We start from the raw sequence: 18,072 nt of genomic DNA on the forward strand, positions 1-18,072 counted from the left end.
TGCTTTGTTTGAACCAGGAGCAAAGCCAGCAAGCTAAGGACGATATTCTTGCTGATGACTTGTTCAGGTAAGGAGCAAACCATTTATAAAGCACTGTGCATGGTATAAGTAACTGTCAAGCTTTATCGAAATAGGAAATGATAGAATTATTTATATCAGTACCAATACTTCATTCTTTTATCCCTATAGTTTGGCTTACTATGCAGGTAAAGTAAAAAGGACGTTGAAACTATCATGAGCACTGGAATTAATGTTGACAATAGCTGCTGTAATGGGGATATTATTTAACTCTGTTTCCCCTCTTCCTATATTTCCTTTGCTATGCATCGTTGCACCCAAATTGGAATATTAACTTGTCTTGCCTTTTTGATTAGTTCTTTGACCTTGTAGAAAGAGCTTTCAGATACTTTTTGAGATTTGAGTTCCACAACCTCATTGCCTCCTTTCTCTAGTTTTCAACTAATTTATGGAATAACTTTTGAAACTTGCTGTAGAGGTCTTATACAGTGATATATATATTTTCACCAGTTTTCTCCTCCCACACGACTTGAAACGGAGTCGTGCTAGAATACATTTCCACAGACGGTGGTAGCCTTTTGATACGTTGTCCAGTGCGAGCCTAGGCAACGAGTGTCAGCAGTTATTTTACTACGAAGAGCATCACAACAGAGCCCAGAAATCTATAATCATATACTTTTCCAGCAGGCTCACTGATGCAATTAGAAGGGGATACCCTAGCTGATTTTAGTGCTTATACTGTTGCCCTGGCTGAGATCAACTAACTCAACCAGACCAGGAATTGAAAATTCATTAACGGTATGATGGCTGACTTGAAATGAACATAACTGCAACAAGCTAATTTCAATTTTGCCACGTCATTTTTAGGTTCCCTTGTACCACTGGTATTTTGTTCTCTATCACTGAAAATGGTTACAAAGTACTCATTTAACAAGTCTGTTATTTCTTTCTTGTCCATTGTAGTCTCGACTGCAGCTATCTTTAATGGGCTCACATTCCAATTTGCCACTCTTAATACATTTTTAAACATTTTTCTGTTTGCTTCGGTATCCCTTGTAAGTTTTATATACTATAATCGTTTTTTTATATGCCCATTTTGCATATCTTCATACTTTCATTGTACCTCTTTTATTGCTTTATATAGATCTTCCAATCCGCTGAATTTCCAGTTTACCTTCCATTTATGTAAGCATTTCTTGTAGCTTGATACTTTTATCTCATTGCCTCACATTATAACCACATTGTTTCTATTGCATGCTTCCCTGATCTCCATATTTATACATCCTGCCACTATTATAAGGAGATCTGGAGACAACTCCTACCAAACAAAGTCTTGCATCCTTTTGCAATCCCTACTTTCTATTGCTGTAATAGTGTCTTTTATCGACCTCTCCTTTCTCAATTTCCTTGCCACTTCTAAAGATCTTGTAGCTAAATCTTTAGCTCCGAACCATACCCAGCTTGTAGCCAGATCTTTGCAATGGCTACTACATCACACCTTTTTAGCTGAATTTAATCTACTTGTTTTATTTCTTATGCTACGTGCATTTGTACACAATTATTATTTAGGTAACTGTCCCCACCCTGCCCATATGTTCTGCTCATCTTTTTCTCTCACTTTTTCACTTAGTTTGAATTTTCCCCTCCCACACACGAAATGGTTTCCCTTGGGTGTTTTCGACGCACCCCCACGTTACAATAGTTCGAGACCTGGGACTGATTAATGTACTGAACAGATGGATGAGTCACGGACAAATACCTCGGTCTCAACCGGCAATGCTTTTATTAACGCTACCTCAACACAGCAAAACAAGTAAATACAGTGACGATGTAATACAATCCAATACCCTGGCATGTCTAAACCGCCCCTATCGCGAAGTACCCAACGTCTGCAGTCTCTGCTTGGACCCATAGTGTACGCCCCTATGGTCCTTGCAGCCAAACCTCTCCACTAAAACCCTTACTAAGATTTGGTTGGGAGAACACACGTTACCCCCTCACACTGTGGCTGTGATCTTAAATTGCGTGGGCAAAGATGATGCTCACCGATTCGTTGGCTTACTCGCTGCTTCTCCTGGTGAAAACGTGTCTCTCCTGGTTTCTTCTCTCCATCCCACGCATTTAATGCATTTACAGTCTTTGCGTGTGTCTCCAGCTCTGCGATAACCACCTTTTTAAATGGACAGTCATTGCCTGGTCCTCCTCCAGCTCCGACCCTACCACCGCGTTCCCTTCCCCCAGGATTTTCCGCAGCTGGTCCTTTAAATCACTGATCTGCAGCTGCAGCTGCACGTCGTCCATACTATTGATGAGAGATGTACCCGCGCTGAACGCGTAGAGACATAGAAACATAGAAAAATAGAAAATAGGTGCAGGAGTAGGCCATTCGGCCCTTCTAGCCTGCACCGCCATTCAATGAGTTCATGGCTGAACATGCAACTTCAGTACCCCATTCCTGCTTTCTCGCCATACCCCTTGATCCCCCTAGTAGTAAGGACTTCATCTAACTCCTTTTTGAATATATTTAGTGAATTGGCCTCAACAACTTTCTGTGGTAGAGAATTCCACAAGTTCACCACTCTCTGGGTGAAGAAATTCCTCCTCATCTCGGTCCTAAATGGCTTCCCCCTTATCCTTAGACTGTGTCCCCTGGTTCTGGACTTCCCCAACATTGGGAACATTCTTCCTGCATCTAACCTGTCTAAACCAGTCAGAATTTTAAACGTTTCTATGAGGTCCCCTCTCATTCTTCTGAACTCCAGTGAATACAAGCCCAGTTGATCCAGTCTTTCTTGATAGGTCAGTCCCGCCATCCCGGGAATCAGTCTGGTGAACCTTCGCTGCACTCCCTCAATAGCAAGAATGTCCTTCCTCAGGTTAGGAGACCAAAACTGTACACAATACTCCAGGTGTGGCCTCACCACGGCCCTGTACAATTGTAGCAACACCTCCCTGCCCCTGTACTCAAATCCCCTCGCTATGAAGGCCAACATGCCATTTGCTTTCTTAACCGCCTGCTGTACCTGCATGCCAACCTTCAATGACTGATGTACCATGACACCCAGGTCTCGCTGCACCTTCCCTTTTCCTAATCTGTCACCATTCAGATAACAGTCTGTCTCTCTGTTTTTACCACCAAAGTGGTTAACCTCACATTTATCCACATTATACTTCATCTGCCATGCATTTGCCCACTCACCTAACCTATCCAAGTCACTCTGCAGCCTCATAGCATCCTCCTCACAGCTCACACTGCCACCCAACTTAGTGTCATCCGCAAATTTGGAGATACTACATTTAATCCCCTCGTCTAAATCATTAATGTACAGTGTAAACAGCTGGGGCCCCAGCACAGAACCTTGCGGTACCCCACTAGTCACTGCCTGCCATTCTGAAAAGTCCCCATTTACTCCTACTCTTTGCTTCCTGTCTGACAACCAGTTCTCAATCCATGTCAGCACACTACCCCCAATCCCATGTGCTTTAACTTTGCACATTAATCTCTTGTGTGGGACCTTGTCGAAAGCCTTCTGAAAGTCCAAATATACCACATCAACTGGTTCTCCCTTGTCCACTCTACTGGAAACATCCTCAAAAAATTCCAGAAGATTTGTCAAGCATGATTTCCCTTTCACAAATCCATGCTGACTTGGACCTATCATATTACCTCTTTCCAAATGCACTGCTATGACATCCTTAATAATTGATTCCATCATTTTACCCACTACCGATGTCAGGCTGACCGGTCTATAATTCCCTGTTTTCTCTCTCCCTCCTTTTTTAAAAAGTGGGGTTACATTGGCTACCCTCCACTCCATAGGAACTGATCCAGAGTCAATGGAATGTTGGAAAATGACTGTCAATGCATCCACTATTTCCAAGGCCACCTCCTTAAGTACTCTGGGATGCAGTCCATCAGGCCCTGGGGATTTATCGGCCTTCAATCCCATCAATTTCCCCAACACAATTTCCCGGCTAATAAGGATTTCCCTCAGTTCCTCCTCCTTACTAGACCCTCCGACCCCTTTTATATCCGGAAGGTTGTTTGTGTCCTCCTCAGTGAATACCGAACCAAAGTACTTGTTCAATTGGTCCGCCATTTCTTTGTTCCCCGTTATGACTTCCCCTGATTCTGACTGCAGGGGACCTACGTTTGTCTTTACTAACCTTTTTCTCTTTACATATCTATAGAAACTTTTGCAATCCTCCTTAATGTTCCCTGCAAGCTTCTTCTCGTACTCCATTTTCCCTGCCCTAATCAAACCCTTTGTCCTCCTCTGCTGAGTTCTTATTTTCTCCCAGTCCCTGGGTTCGCTGCTATTTCTGGCCAATTTGTATGCCACTTCCTTGGCTTCAATGCTATCCCTGATTTCGCTTGATAGCCACGGTTGAGCCACCTTCCCTTTGTTATTTTTATGCCAGACAGGAATGTACAATTGTTGTAGTTCATTCATGCGGTCTCTAAATGTTTGCCATTGCCCATCCACAGTCAACCCCTTTAGTATCATTCGCCAATCTATCCTAGCCAATTCACTCCTCATACCTTCAAAGTTACCCTTCTTTAAGTTCTGGACCATGGTCTCTGAATTAACTGTTTCATTCTCCATCCTAATGCAGAATTCCACCATATTATGGTCACTCTTCCCCAAGGGGCCTCGCACAACGAGATTGCTAATTAATCCTCTCTCATTACACAACACCCAGTCTAAGATGGCCTCCCCCCTAGTTGGTTCCTCGACATATTGGTCGAAAAAACCATCCCTTATGCACTCCAGGAAATCCTCCTCCACCGTATTGCTTCCAGTTTGGTTAACCCAATCTATGTGCATATTAAAGTCACCCATTATAATTGCTGCACCTTTATTGCACGCACCCCTAATTTCATGTTTGATGCCCTCCCCAACATCACTACTACTGTTTGGAGGTCTGTACACAACTCCCACTAACGTTTTTTGCCCTTTGGTATTCTGCAGCTCTACCCAGATAGATTCCACATCATCCAAGCTAATGTCCTTCCGAACTATTGCCTTAATTTGCTCCTTAACCAGCAATGCTACCCCACCTCCTTTTCCTTTTATTCTATCTTTCCTGAATGTTGAATACCCCTGGATGTTGCGTTCCCAGCCCTGATCATCCTGGAGCCAAGTCTCCGTAATCCCAATCACATCATATTTGTTAACATCTATTTGCACAGTTAATTCATCCACCTTATTGCAGATACTCCTTGCATTAAGACACAAAGCCTTCAGGCTTGTTTTTTTAACACCCTTTGTCCTTTTAGAATTTTGCTGTACAGTGGCCCTTTTTGTTCTTTGCCTTGGGTTTCTCTGCCCTCCACTTTTCCTCATCTCCTTTCTGTCTTTTGCTTTTGCCTCCTTTTTGTTTCCCTCTGTCTCCCTGCATTGGTTCCCATCCCCCTGCCATATTAGTTTAAATCCTCCCCAACAGCACTAGCAAACACTCCCTCTAGGACATTGGTTCCGGTCCTGCCCAGGTGCAGACCGTCCGGTTTGTATTGGTCCCACCTCCCCCAGAACCGGTTCCAATGCCCCAGGAATTTGAATCCCTCCCTGCTGCACCACTGCTCAAGCCACGTATTCATCTGTGCTATCCTGCGATTCCAACTCTGACTATCACGTGGCACTGGTAGCAATCCCGAGATTACTACTTTTGAGGTCCTACTTTTTAATTTAGCTCCTAGCTCCTTAAATTCGTTTCGTAGGACCTCATCCCTTTTTTTACCTATGTCGTTGGTACCAATGTGCACCACGACAACTGGCTGTTCTCCCTCCCTTTTTAGAATGTCCTGCATCCGCTCCGAGACATCCTTGACCCTTGCACCAGGGAGGCAACATACCATCCTGGAGTCTCGGTTGCGGCCGCAGAAACGCCTATCTATTCCCCTCACCATTGAATCCCCAATCACTATTGCTCTCCCACTCTTTTTCCTGCCCTCCTGTGCAGCAGAGCCAGTCATGGTGCCATGAACTTGGCTGCTGCTGCCCTCCCCTGATGAGTCATCCCCCTCAACAGTACCCAAAGCAGTGTATCATCATTGAGCACCCCTCACCTCTGCCTCCCGGGACCAATGTTATCCCTCACTCCCATATCATACAATCTTTGCCGACTCACATCCCCGTAACTAGTTGAAAGAACTGGCGGAACATTTCTTTAATGAGCACCTCATACAGCTGCTCAGTTTCTTTTGGACACCATTCAGGCAGATGTTCCCCGGTTAGGTTTAAAATGACTGACGCGACCGTCTAATGCACTCCCTGGGATAAAACCTTTCCAGTCGGGACTAAAACTAAACCATTCCCTGGACCTGGTGTGGTGGCTGGACACCTAACTTCTGTCATCTGTACCGGTGGAGCTGTGGGCAGGGGCTTCCTCTTGTGTGCTACAAGTTCACTGGCATTTATTGTGTTGGGAGGATCTGGGATCACGCAGGAGTCCATACTCAGATCCCATCTGATCCTAGTCCCGGCGTCCTGCCATTGCCTCAAAAAGGCAGTCGACACACCTGCTGGGCAGATCTGTTCCAACCCCCACGTACACACAAACATTCCCTGATCCTCCTTCCACCACTTGTCCCAGCACACTTCCACTCCGCCCTTTGACCTCGTGATCTGTCAGTACGTATCGTTCTCCAGTCGTTCCCAGTCCACTGGCTGGTTCCCCGTGTCCTGACTCAATTTCCTGAGCACCACCACCGTCCCAAGGGAATGTGTCCCTTGCACTACAAGCATACGCGCTTGCCCTCGGTCACCCCAATCCGTGTGGCTGTGACCTTCAGTCTGGGACACGGTATGGAAGCCTCCCCGTATGTGAACCCGACGTGGCTGGAGTATTTCGTCGAATTCGACCCTGGCCACCTTCCCTCGTGGAAGTAGGCTGCTATCCCGTCCATGTCCCCTGTCCTACGCCCCTGTGTCACGGTGGGTCCATTCCCCCAGTACATTCGTAGAGGAAGGAGTGTCCCCCCTCCTGCTGTACCCTGTTCTGGCCAAGCTCCAAAGAACGATTTCCAGGGCTGTCTCCATCTTTCTCTCAGCTTCCTGTGAAGATACAAAGAAACAGCAATCTTTCTGAGAGGGTATACCTCACAGGTCTGGCTTCATCAAAAACACACTCTGTAAAAACACGAAACTGAGAGGAAAACTATATACACCGCCACCCGTCTCTGGGTAGCCCTGCTAGAGCTCTACCACCCTGAGCCTTTTATAGCTCCTCGGTGGCATGTAAGGAGGTGACCACGGCGTTCTTGGCCATAGGATCCTGCTGCTACTCCTAACCACCACCACCACAACGGGCTCCTCACTGTCCCAAACTATGGGAAGAAGACCCGTGTCCCCACCATGCTGTTTACAGTGCCTTGCTGCTTTCTGTTTCTCGCTCTTTCCCCCGGGTTAAACAACTTGCACTGGTTCACATGGAACCACTTTGTGCGCTTCGGAAGCTTAACCACGTACACCATGGGACTGGCCTTATCTACAATGCTATAGGGTCCCATATACAAATGCTCAACCGTGCCCACCCGAGCGTAATTGCGGACCATGACCTGATCCTCTACCTTCCACTCGTGGGTTCTCCGGGGCTCGAGCAGCAACCAATTGCTCCGGTGCTGCTTCCCCATGTTGCTGGCAGCTTGCCAATGAATCTGTTTCAAGTGCTCGAATAGATTCTTGACAAACTTGTCCCAGTTTACCCCTCTCACCTGCCCCGCTGTGAGAACCGGTGCCAGAACATGGATGGGGCGTGTGCATGACCCTACCAGTCATGAGCTCATGCAGGGAATATCCTGTGCTTCTGGAGAGGCTGGCTCACAACCCCATCAGGACAAACGGCAGGACCTCAACCCACTTTTTCGGGGACTGTCCTGTTTCTTTCTGCAGCCTTTCTTTGATGGTCCGATTAAGTCGCTCCACAACCCCCAATGACTGTGGGTTGTGAACCACATGCCATTTCCCTTCTATCCCTAGCACTTTCAAGGTAACCTGCATGACTTGCCCCATGAAGTTGCTCCCCTGGTCAGACTCCACGATCTGTGGCAGTCCCCATCTTGGGAACACTTCCCTCACCAAGATCCTTGCCGTCGCCAACGCCGTGGCTGATCGGTAAGGGAAGGCTTGAACCCACTTCAAGAAAACGTCCACTAGGACCAAACAGTACTTGTAACCACCCCCCTTTGCGGTGGGCAATGGACCGATGTAATCGACCTGTACCGACTGCCATGGTCCTTCTACCCTTCTCGTGTGTCCCAAGGGAACCTTTCTTTTCTGGAGATCGGGGTTGTTCACTGCGTACACCAGTCTGCGCAAAAATAGGGGACATCCTCTCTCGGTTGCGGCCACCACCCTGCCTGTTCTACCCTCTGCCAGGTAGTCTCCGGCCCTGGGTGTCCCGCTCCTGGGCCCCTGTGGGCTATTTGGAGGAATTGCCTCTGGTGCTGGTCTGGAACCACCCACTGATCTCCCCTGAAAAGCATTCCCTCCTTTTTAATTAATGCTCGCTACCCCGAACAGGCCTTCTACCTTTTTCTCCCCTAGCCAGCTGCTCCAGGACAACCTTGAGGATGAGATCTTGTGCCTAGACTGTCCTCGAGTCCAGGGCCAATGCTACTCCTACATTCCTTTGTGTTCCCCCTTTGTCCCGGATCGCTGCTACTGGGCTGGACCTATATGGGTCCCAAAACTCTCCTGTTTTGGCTCCCTCCTTGGCTAACTCATCAGCCTTTTGGTTGCCTTCTCCTCTGGGCTCTGTCTTGGAATGGGCCTTTACTTTATGAATGTAATGGCTTACCTGGGTTCCCGTAGCCTCTAAGATCCTTTGCAACAGTGGTTTTGTTGCTTAGGGCTTCCCGTCTGTGGATGTGAAACCGCGACGAGACCAGATGGCCAAGTATTCGGTGCACAAATTGCCTGTGAACATGGAATCCGAGCAGATGGTGTATGGGGTTGGGAACTCGTCGGCGTGGGTAACAATGTACACCACCGCCAACAGTTTGGCTGCTGGGTGCTTAGGAGTTTAATGGCCCTTGCAATGCCTGCCGTCGGGTCATAAATCCCGCACCCGGTGAAAAGCTCCCCTGCTACCACCGAACTGGATCCATTGACATATATTTCGCAGCCCGTGGGGTGTAACCCGGCCCAAAATCCTATGTCTACGTCCCATACTCCCTCCACCAAACACCTATGGGCTTCCCCTGCATATATCATGTTCGCGGCTAGCTTGGGCTCACACAGGCTGTGCACTTTCAGATGCATTTGTGAGAGCAATAACATCCAACGGGCAATGCGAGCACTGCCCTCTGTGCCGTCCTTTATCCTCCCATCTAATAACATCTGAGTAGGGGTATGGTGGGTTAGTGGAACGATCAGGGATGATCCCATAAGGAGCTGAGAGCGCTTCACGGAGATGCCTCTCGCAATTGGAATATCCCCGTTCTACATCCGTGAGGACACTTGACGAGTACACCACCGGTCTTAGTTTGCCGTGTTCTTCTGGAGCAGCACCGCACTCAAACTGTCCCTGCTGGCTGCTACTTTCAAAAAGAAGTCCTCCCTACCATTAATCAACCCCTCCTGCTCGTTCCCGGTGAACCCCATGAGACTGAATGGAACCTTGTTGGACCAGGGTGATTCGGTCGGGTTACTCACATGGATCACCGTGCTCGAAGTCCCAGTGTCCACCAAGTACATACCCTCTACCTTCTCCACCCCCATCCTCACGCATGGTCTACTCCAATTATCGTACGTGAGCGAACACAGGTACTCAGGCTGGGTGCGTGCTAGTCAGCGTGTTGGGATTACCGGAGCGGTTGGGATTTCCCTGTTCATGGCAGCGTCTACTCTTCCTTGCTCTGTTACAAATTGTTCCGCAGTCGGTCCCTTCACCTTGACAGGTTTTCTCTAAGGCACTGGAGGATCCCCTTTGCCTTGCCCCCTCCTCGGGGCCGGGCAGTCTCTCCTCCAATGTCCCGTCGTCCCACACCCGAAACACGTCCTAGCCTTCCCTGCGCTAACCTTTTCCTGGCGCCATTCCTTTTACTACCCCCACTGGGCTTCATCTCGTGAACCTTCCCTCCTCCTCCATGCCGGCCTTAAATGCCAGACTTGTGACGGAGGACATCAGCCTCCGTGTTCTGGAGATTCTCAGGGTCAAACCAGTTCTCGGACTTTACCCTAATCCGGGTCAAACTCTTTGACACTAGGGTCCTGAGCCATTGGTTCCTTGGCTCCCCCTGCAACTATGCTCGGTGCAGCACTCCATGACAGGCCAGAGCCGGTCCGCAAAAGCCTGAGGTGCTTCCCCAGCCAGTTGCAGCATCCTTTCCACCCTGGATTATAGACTACCTTGGGAGTGACCCATGGCTCTTAGGATTTTCTCCTTTAAGCCCTCTATGGTTCCCTGCCCCCTCTTGCTTTCGGCAGATAGGTGCCTGATGCATCTTCCCCTCCAGGGAAAATAATAGCAGCTTGTGAACCTCTGCTTTGTTGCACCCAATAATCCCGCCCACCTGTTCCATCTCCGTGAAGTGTACCGATGGGTCTCCTTCGTTGGTAAGCTTGGGCACCCCTGAAATCTTATTTTGCAGCTGTGGGGTTGTGAATGGAACCACAAAATCGCTTTGCAGCGCCACCTGACCTTGACCGTCTATGGGCGCACCCTATTTCCGCTGCTGTATGGGATACATGGGTCCCGGCGCCTCTGGCGGAGGTTGTGCGTCCCTGTCCGTCTCCCAATCCTCACTGTCGTTCCCTTTCTCTTCCCAGTCCACCCGGGCTTCCCCCAGGGCCATTAGGCAGACCATTCCTTTGGCCTTAGAGCGTGGGTCAAGCTTTGGAGTTTCTCTTGGCAGGGCCCGTGATTCCCACTCTCAAAACCCTTATTGGTGGCTATCCTATACGCTACCTTAATATCCTTCAGTTACCCCTCCAGCCCGTTTACCCGCTAGACGAGTGTTCTCCTCCCGTGCGACCTGCTCATTGAGCTTGGCCTCTGTTACCTGACACTGCAGGTACTCCTTTTATTACTGGAGGTTTCCTCCTGAGTGCGCCTCTCCTGCTTTTCTTTGCGCAACTCATCTAAAAGTCTCGTTCCTACCTCGGCTCTTGTGGCTGGCTGCTCCTCGGACTCTTTGCGCTCTGCCTCTGCCTTCAGCCTACCAAACTGCTCCCTAAGCAGTTGGACTTGCTTCTGCAGACACAGGAGCCAGATGGCCTTTTCTTTTGCCTTTCTATGCTCCTTACTTACCCGTCCACTCAGCAGCTTTGTCCTCCGGACTCTGTCCGCAAAAGGTCTATTACCCACTGTGTTACGTTAACTTTCCCAAAGATATCTGAGGAAATCCTATCCCCCATTGCCGACCTCTTGGCCTTAATATCTTCCATAATTCTCCATTCAGTGCATCCAGGTCCTGCCGCGGTCACCAGATTCTGTAAGTTGTTTCCCTTGGGTGTTTTCAACACACCCCCATGTTACAATAGTTCGAGACCTGGGAGTGATAACTGTACTGAACAGATGAATGAGTCACGGACAAATACCTCGGTCTCAACCGGCAATGCTTTTATTAAAACTACCTCAACACGGCAAAACAAGTAAATACAGTGACGATGTAGTAAAATCCAATACCCTGGCGTGTCTAAACCGCCCCTATCGCGAAGTACCCAACGTCTAAACCCTCTGCTCGGATCCACAGTGTATGCCCCTATGGTCCTTGCAGCAAAATCTCTCCACTAAAACCCTTACTACGATTTGGTTGGAAGAAAACACAATACCCCCTCACACCGTGGCTCTGATCTTAAAATTGCGTGGGCAGAGATGATGCTCACTGATCCGTTGGCTTACTCGCTGCTTCTGGTGAAAACGTGTCTCTTCTGGTTTCTTCTCTCCGTCCCACATGGAGTGCTCGGTTCTTGTAGAGGCAAAGCAGCGAGAGCAGGAGAGAGCGAGCGATGTGGCCACACGGCCCCTTTTATATCCCCACACTTTGCCTTTTCAGGCCGAATAAAGTTTGTTCTTGTTTTGAGACTTCCTGTTTGTGTGTCGTTTTCTGGCCCAATGAAGTTTTTTTCCTTGTTTCGAGGCTTCTGTTTTGAGTCCAGTGATGGGTTTTCGCTTCCGACCGGTCTGGGGCTTAATGGCTTTCTATTGTTCTGGTTTCCCGCCTCTCTGGGTTATCTCATCCAGGTAATGGCTTGATCACTGATCAGTTCATCTGATCTAACTGACGAGTTCACATTGCTTAACAATGGACCCTCCATTTGCCCATTACCTGTGGTGACTTGCCTTATCCTGGCCATTGTCTTCCCAGACCACCCCTGCCCATCATTTCAAGTCCAACATGGAAAAGTACCTGGGCCCCACCCACAAACAGGCTTCCAGTTTTTTTTCCTGCAGTGAGAAAAATATTAAAACGCAATGTCCAGATAATGTCCAATTCTTGGGGACCTACACACTAACCAGTTTCAACCCTTCCCCACTGCCCTATTTACCCTTTCCACAAGGAATTGGGTTCCTTTCCAGTTTAGCTGAAGGTCATCCTGTCTGTACAGACTTCCCTGTTCCCATAAGTGGGCCAAGTTTCCAGGAACCTGTAACCCTCCCTTCTGGAACATCATTTCAGCCATGTGTTAATAATCCTAATCTTTCTCTCCATGTCTGGTCCAGCACGTAGTACTGGGAGTAATCCGAGGAAGTTCTGCTCCTTAATCTGGAATTTAATTAATTGAAGTTCCTTTTGAAGAACCTTGAAACTACTCCTATCTATGTCATTGGTTCCCACATGAACCATGACCACTGGCTGCTGTCTCTCCCATTCCAGAACCTTTTGTATTTATTCTGTGATGTCCCGCACCCTGGCACATAGGAAGCAATTTACCATTTGGGACTTTGGATCACGTCTACAAAAGAAATTATCTATTCCCCACCTCCGGACTAAAAACTATAAAATCCAGAAGCTCAGGATCCTGTTTGCGGACTGACTAGAGGTGTTCCGCAAAGTAATCACCCAGTCTGCATTTGGTCTCCCCAATGTAGAGGAAACGGCATCGTGAGCAGCGAATACAATATACTAAATTAAAAGTACAATAAATAAAAATCGCTGTTTCCCTGTAAGGAGTGTCTGGGACCCTGGACGGCGAGAAGGGAGGTGTTGCATCTCTTGCGCTTGCATGGAAAGGTGCCATGGGTGGGGGAAGAGGGTGTTGGGGTGATGGAACAGTGAACCAGAGTGTTGCAGAGGGAAAAGTCCCTTTGGAATGCTGAAAGAGGAGGATGTGTTTGTTGGTGGCATTGTGCAGGAGATGGCGGAAATGGTGAAGGATAATCCGTTGAATGTGGAGGCTGGAGGGGACAAGTTGCGTAGTCAGGAATTTAGTGACAATGTTGTCAAGGGAGCACTCTCCCTCTGGACCAGTTATTTCTAGCTGATGAACCCACCTTCTGTTTTGATTTCAAACGTAATACCCAAATTTTCTGTATTTCCATCTCTCCTATTTTCTTGCTGTCGCTATTCACATATCCCTGGCTTCTTTCCAATACTTAAGAAACAAAGACTTGCATTTATATAGTGCCTTTCATGACCACCAGATGTCGCAAAGTGCTTTACAGCCAATGAAGTACATTTTTTTAAGACTGTTGTAATGTGGGAAACATGCCAGCCAATTTGCGCACAGCAAGCTCTTCACAAACAGTAATGTGATAATGACCAGATGATCTGTTTTTGTTTGTTGTTTGAGGAATAAATATTGGCCAGGACACGGGGGATAACTCCCCTATACTTCTTCGAAATAGTGCCATGGAATCTTTTCTATCCACCTGAGAGAGCAGATGGGGCCTCAGTTTAATGTCTCATCCGACAGTGCAGCACTCCCTCAGTACTGCGCTGTAGTGTCAGCCTAGATTTATGTGCTCAAGTCCCTGGAGTGGGATTTAAACCCACAACCTTCTGACTCCGAGGCGAGTGTGCTATCTACTGAGCCACAGCTAACTTAAATGAGATATTCTGTTATCGTCCAACAATCATTACACTGATCGATCTTTGCTGCTTTTTTGTTAAACCCCTCCTCATTTTCCGTTTCTATGCACTTGTTTTTCTCTTATATTTCCCGAAGGGTAAAAGGCTGAAATGCTGATTTGTCTGTTCTCTTGATGGATGCTTGCTGACCTGTAATTAATTTTTGTTTTTCTTAAAGCATGTATAGACATTCACATAGGAATGCATTACATCTACCCTGATGTTACCAATATAAAAGAAATGTAATCTTATGTCTATACATTTTAATACTCTAAATATATACCGATGCTCAGTGCTCCATAGCTAGCTCATAAACACATGGGGGCTGAAATTGGTGGACTTGCCGTCCCCTGCCGCCGAGTTTTCTGGGCAGTCTCCCTCCGAGCGAGTTTGGTGGAGGCCTCTCGCCGCCGCTGGGGACCGCCCGCTGACATTGCGCGCAAGTGTCTCCCGACCGCCAAGCTGCCAGTTTGGTCCGGGCGGTCCTCCGTTCCAGCAGGGGAAAAGACCGCCACGTGGAGGCAGGTCTAACCACGACGATAAGTATGAAGACCTGCAAAAACTTTTAATTTTTATTGCAGCGATTCAAGTGGAAGGATTTCTAGTGTTTTTTATTTTTTGAAAATGTTTTATGTAATTAAGTTCGCGCCTCCCTGGGCCCAGCTCAATCCTCGACGGTACTTTGCCGACGATTGCATTTGCTGCCGAGAATGGGAGCTGCCGCCCAGATTCAGGGCGTAAGTCGCATTTTTGCTGCCGGGCGGTTTTTCCAGGATTTTTTCATGAAACTTCCGCCTAAAGTACAGTCAGTATCTCGGCGATCCTCTACCTCGTCACTGTATGTACCATGGGCCCGAACTTAGCTTCCACCAAGTTCGGGCCCATGGTACATACAGTGACGAGGTAGTTCAATGAAACTGCTTATTCAAGGTCATTCTGAACTCTTTGGGCTGGATTTCAGGTTTGGTGATTTCTGGGCATTAATCACGGCAGGACGGTCCTGATAGCACCTGCGAAAAGTTTGCGCCTCCGTCCGTAAAATTCGGCCGAAACAAAGGTTCAATGATCGGGGCACTAAATCAGGCATTACACACCTGTGCTTGAGTGTGTAGTGGGTGGTGTCAGTGGGGTCAGCTTGCCTTCCCTGACCCAGAGCGGTTGCGAGTCGCTCCCACTCCCTGATTCTCAAGCCTGGATTTATTAATCAGGGTGTGATAAAAGTACAGCAGACAATTGTTTTGTACAAAGAAATGTATGGTTTTTATTCAAGAAGAATGAATACACCTTTTCTTAAAACTGAGAAAACTTATCACTCTAATGGGGAATCCTTTACTCAAACACAAGAGAATACACAGCAGTACAACACCTCCCACCTCCCAATTCCCCCTATCTAACTAGGTTAGGCTCTGGGGCTTCAGGGACTATGCTCACCAATCCTTCCTTGACAGTCGGTAATGAGTCACGGTTTTTAGGGTGCGTTGGATTTTGTTAATTCTGCTAGCCGTACCCCGAACGTAGGAGAGGACTTCTTGCTGCCTGTTCCTCAGTTGGGTGGTGTCCGTTGATGCGGTAGGGCGCGTATTGGATCTATGGGGTAAGTACCCACTTTCTTCCTTCAGCAGTAGGTTTTAAAGTTCTGTTAGGTAATGTTTACCCGTTGGTAGCTCAGGGATAGCTTGTAGAGTGGAAACAGCTTGCGAATCTTCGGGTTTTCGGTGAGTTGACTTCGGTTTGGAAATCGTTGGTTACGGTGGCTCAATATTACCAATTTGGTTGCTGGTAATATCTTGATGGTTGCTTCGTGAGCCTCTTGCTGCCACGACATGCTTGGTGTCCTGGTCGTTTGCGATGCTATCTTGGTTGATGTTCTGAAGAACCAGGTTAACGAAGCTGGTGTGCTGGTCTTGAAATCTGCCAGGTCTGAAGCATACGAAGCTGGTGTAGAAGCCAAGTGCAGTCCTGGCTGTAAAAACAGGCCTTAATTATACTTTGAGAGACTTCCTTATCTGTCCCCAAATCAACCTTGGTTCTTTGTTTAGGTTTTGCAGCCCAGCTAACTGAAACTTGATTGAGTTTTAATCTGGCATTGATAGACTTTTCTGAGTTGATGAGCTCTTATCCATTGTGATAGCGCTGTTGTTTTGCTTCGGAAGTCTGGCCTGAGCCAGATATTTCTATGCCTGTTGAAAAGGTGTTGGAATATGTATGTGACATTTGGTTCCTCTGGGTGGGGTGGATAATGTTTCTTCCGTGCTCGATTGTTTAAATGCTAATGTCTTCTAGGGGCAGGTTTCGGGCGTAAACAGTTCCCAGACAATTTGATTAGTTCCAATGTCCAAACTGGCCTTTTAGAGATTGACCCCACCCTTTTCTTGCAGATCCAACATTCACCTTTTAAAAATCCCAAACTTGGTTAAAACTTGTAAATTTCTTCCATACGCATTTTAGGATCCCAAACTTTCTGGTAGATAGTTCCAAATTAAATTTCCTTTCCAATGAGTCCAAACACTGGGGGGTTCTCCCCTGCATTTTGCAACTCTACAGGTGCCCCAGCCGAAAATCGTGGCGCAAGAAATGCTCTACACTTTGCGCATGCGCAGACACGCTCGAAGCTTCCCGGGCCCAAGTGAAAGTTTAGGGCGTGCCAATTTTGTTTGTGCATGCCCAGATCCACCGGCCCACTTTGCTCAGAGCGGGAAACATGGCGCAGCAGGAGGGATACCAGAGAGCATGCCCTTTCTCTGCAACAGCCGCTGAGGCCCGAGTTCAGGCCATTCAGAGGAGGTAGCCTACACTGCATCTCATGGGAGGAAGGAGGCCCGTGCCAAGGGTCTTCAGAAGGATTTGGAAGGAGATAGCCCTGGAGGTGTCAGCGGCAGACACGGTGGCTAGAACTGCCACCCAATGCCGCAAGAAGTTTAACGAGGGTCATCAGGGTGAATACCCTTTACATTTATGGATCCCCTGCCATGGTTGCAAGATCACTGTCTCACACAGTGAAACGTCTTTGACGGAGCTGCCCCTTCTGTGTTCCAGGCCATGGTGTGGTTTGTTGAAGCCACCTTGAAAGCTGGAAGCTCAGTTCACCAGCCGTGCTCTGTGCATTCAGGCGGTGCGGACCGTCTTGTCCCCTAATCATTGTGACTCCTCCTCGCACTAGCCTTCCACTGTTGATGAGCGTTGCCCATACATGACCCTGAGCCCCCACACCTTTCTGGGTCTGGGCTACAGGTAACTCCAGTCCCACATTCTGTGGCTAATTTTTAATGCCCTCAGAGCAACTAGGGATAGGCAATAAATGCTGGCTTGAAAGTATTGCCCATAACTAAATACAAATATTGAGAGGCTGAAGGTGAGCAGAACTTGGTACAAAATAGGATAAGAGCAGTAGAGTTTTAGATACGATTGGCAAATATGGGATGGTGGCAAGGAAAGCACTGGGGTAACTGTGTCTGGAAATGATGAAGGCATGTATGAGGGTTTCAGCAGTGGATGAGCTGAGATGGGTGATGCTACAGAGGTGGAAATAAGGCAGTCTATGATAGAGAGGACATGGAGTCGGAAACTCAGCTTGGTGTTGAACAGGAGCAGTAAAGCAGAGTCATTTGCATACATTCATGGATGATGTTAGCAAGGAACAGCAATAGATGGGGAAGAGAAGAGAGTCACAAATGGATCCTTGTAATCTGACTGTGACAGTGTTGGAAGAGAAGCCATTGCTAGAGATCTGGTTATGATCAGATAGGCAACAGTGGAATCAATCGACAGCAGTTTCATTGAGCTGGACAACTGAGGAGAGATGTTGGTGGAAGATGATATTCTCAACCATGTCGAAAGCTGATGAGAGAATGAGGAGGATTAATGAGCCATGGTTAGTTGCACAGAATGTTGCTTATGACTTTGGTTTGGGCCGATTCAGTGCTATGAGTGGGATGGAAATCTGTTTGTAGGGATTCAAACCAGAAGTTGTCGGAAGGATTGACACAGATCTGGGAGGCAACATGTTCCAGGGCTTTCGTAAATAACAGGAAGTT

The 18,072-nt window shown here is 47.8% G+C and overlaps 1 protein-coding gene across 3 annotated transcripts in view; it reads left to right on the forward strand.

Annotated features, from left to right (window-relative positions):
* nbn (nibrin) overlaps window positions 1-18,072 on the forward strand; it is a 103,022-nt gene that overhangs the window by 55,010 nt on the left and 29,940 nt on the right. For 2 of the 3 annotated variants that reach the window (XM_070893775.1, XM_070893786.1), the window contains 2 exons: window positions 18-67; window positions 1,163-1,203. In XM_070893775.1, the coding sequence (XP_070749876.1) occupies window positions 18-67; window positions 1,163-1,203 (91 nt within the window). The remainder of the gene's footprint in view (window positions 1-17; window positions 68-1,162; window positions 1,204-18,072) is intronic. The other variant, XM_070893794.1, reaches the window with a different exon arrangement.

This window comes from Pristiophorus japonicus, chromosome 1 (assembly GCF_044704955.1).
Source record: "Pristiophorus japonicus isolate sPriJap1 chromosome 1, sPriJap1.hap1, whole genome shotgun sequence".
Taxonomy (NCBI): Eukaryota; Metazoa; Chordata; class Chondrichthyes; family Pristiophoridae; genus Pristiophorus; species Pristiophorus japonicus.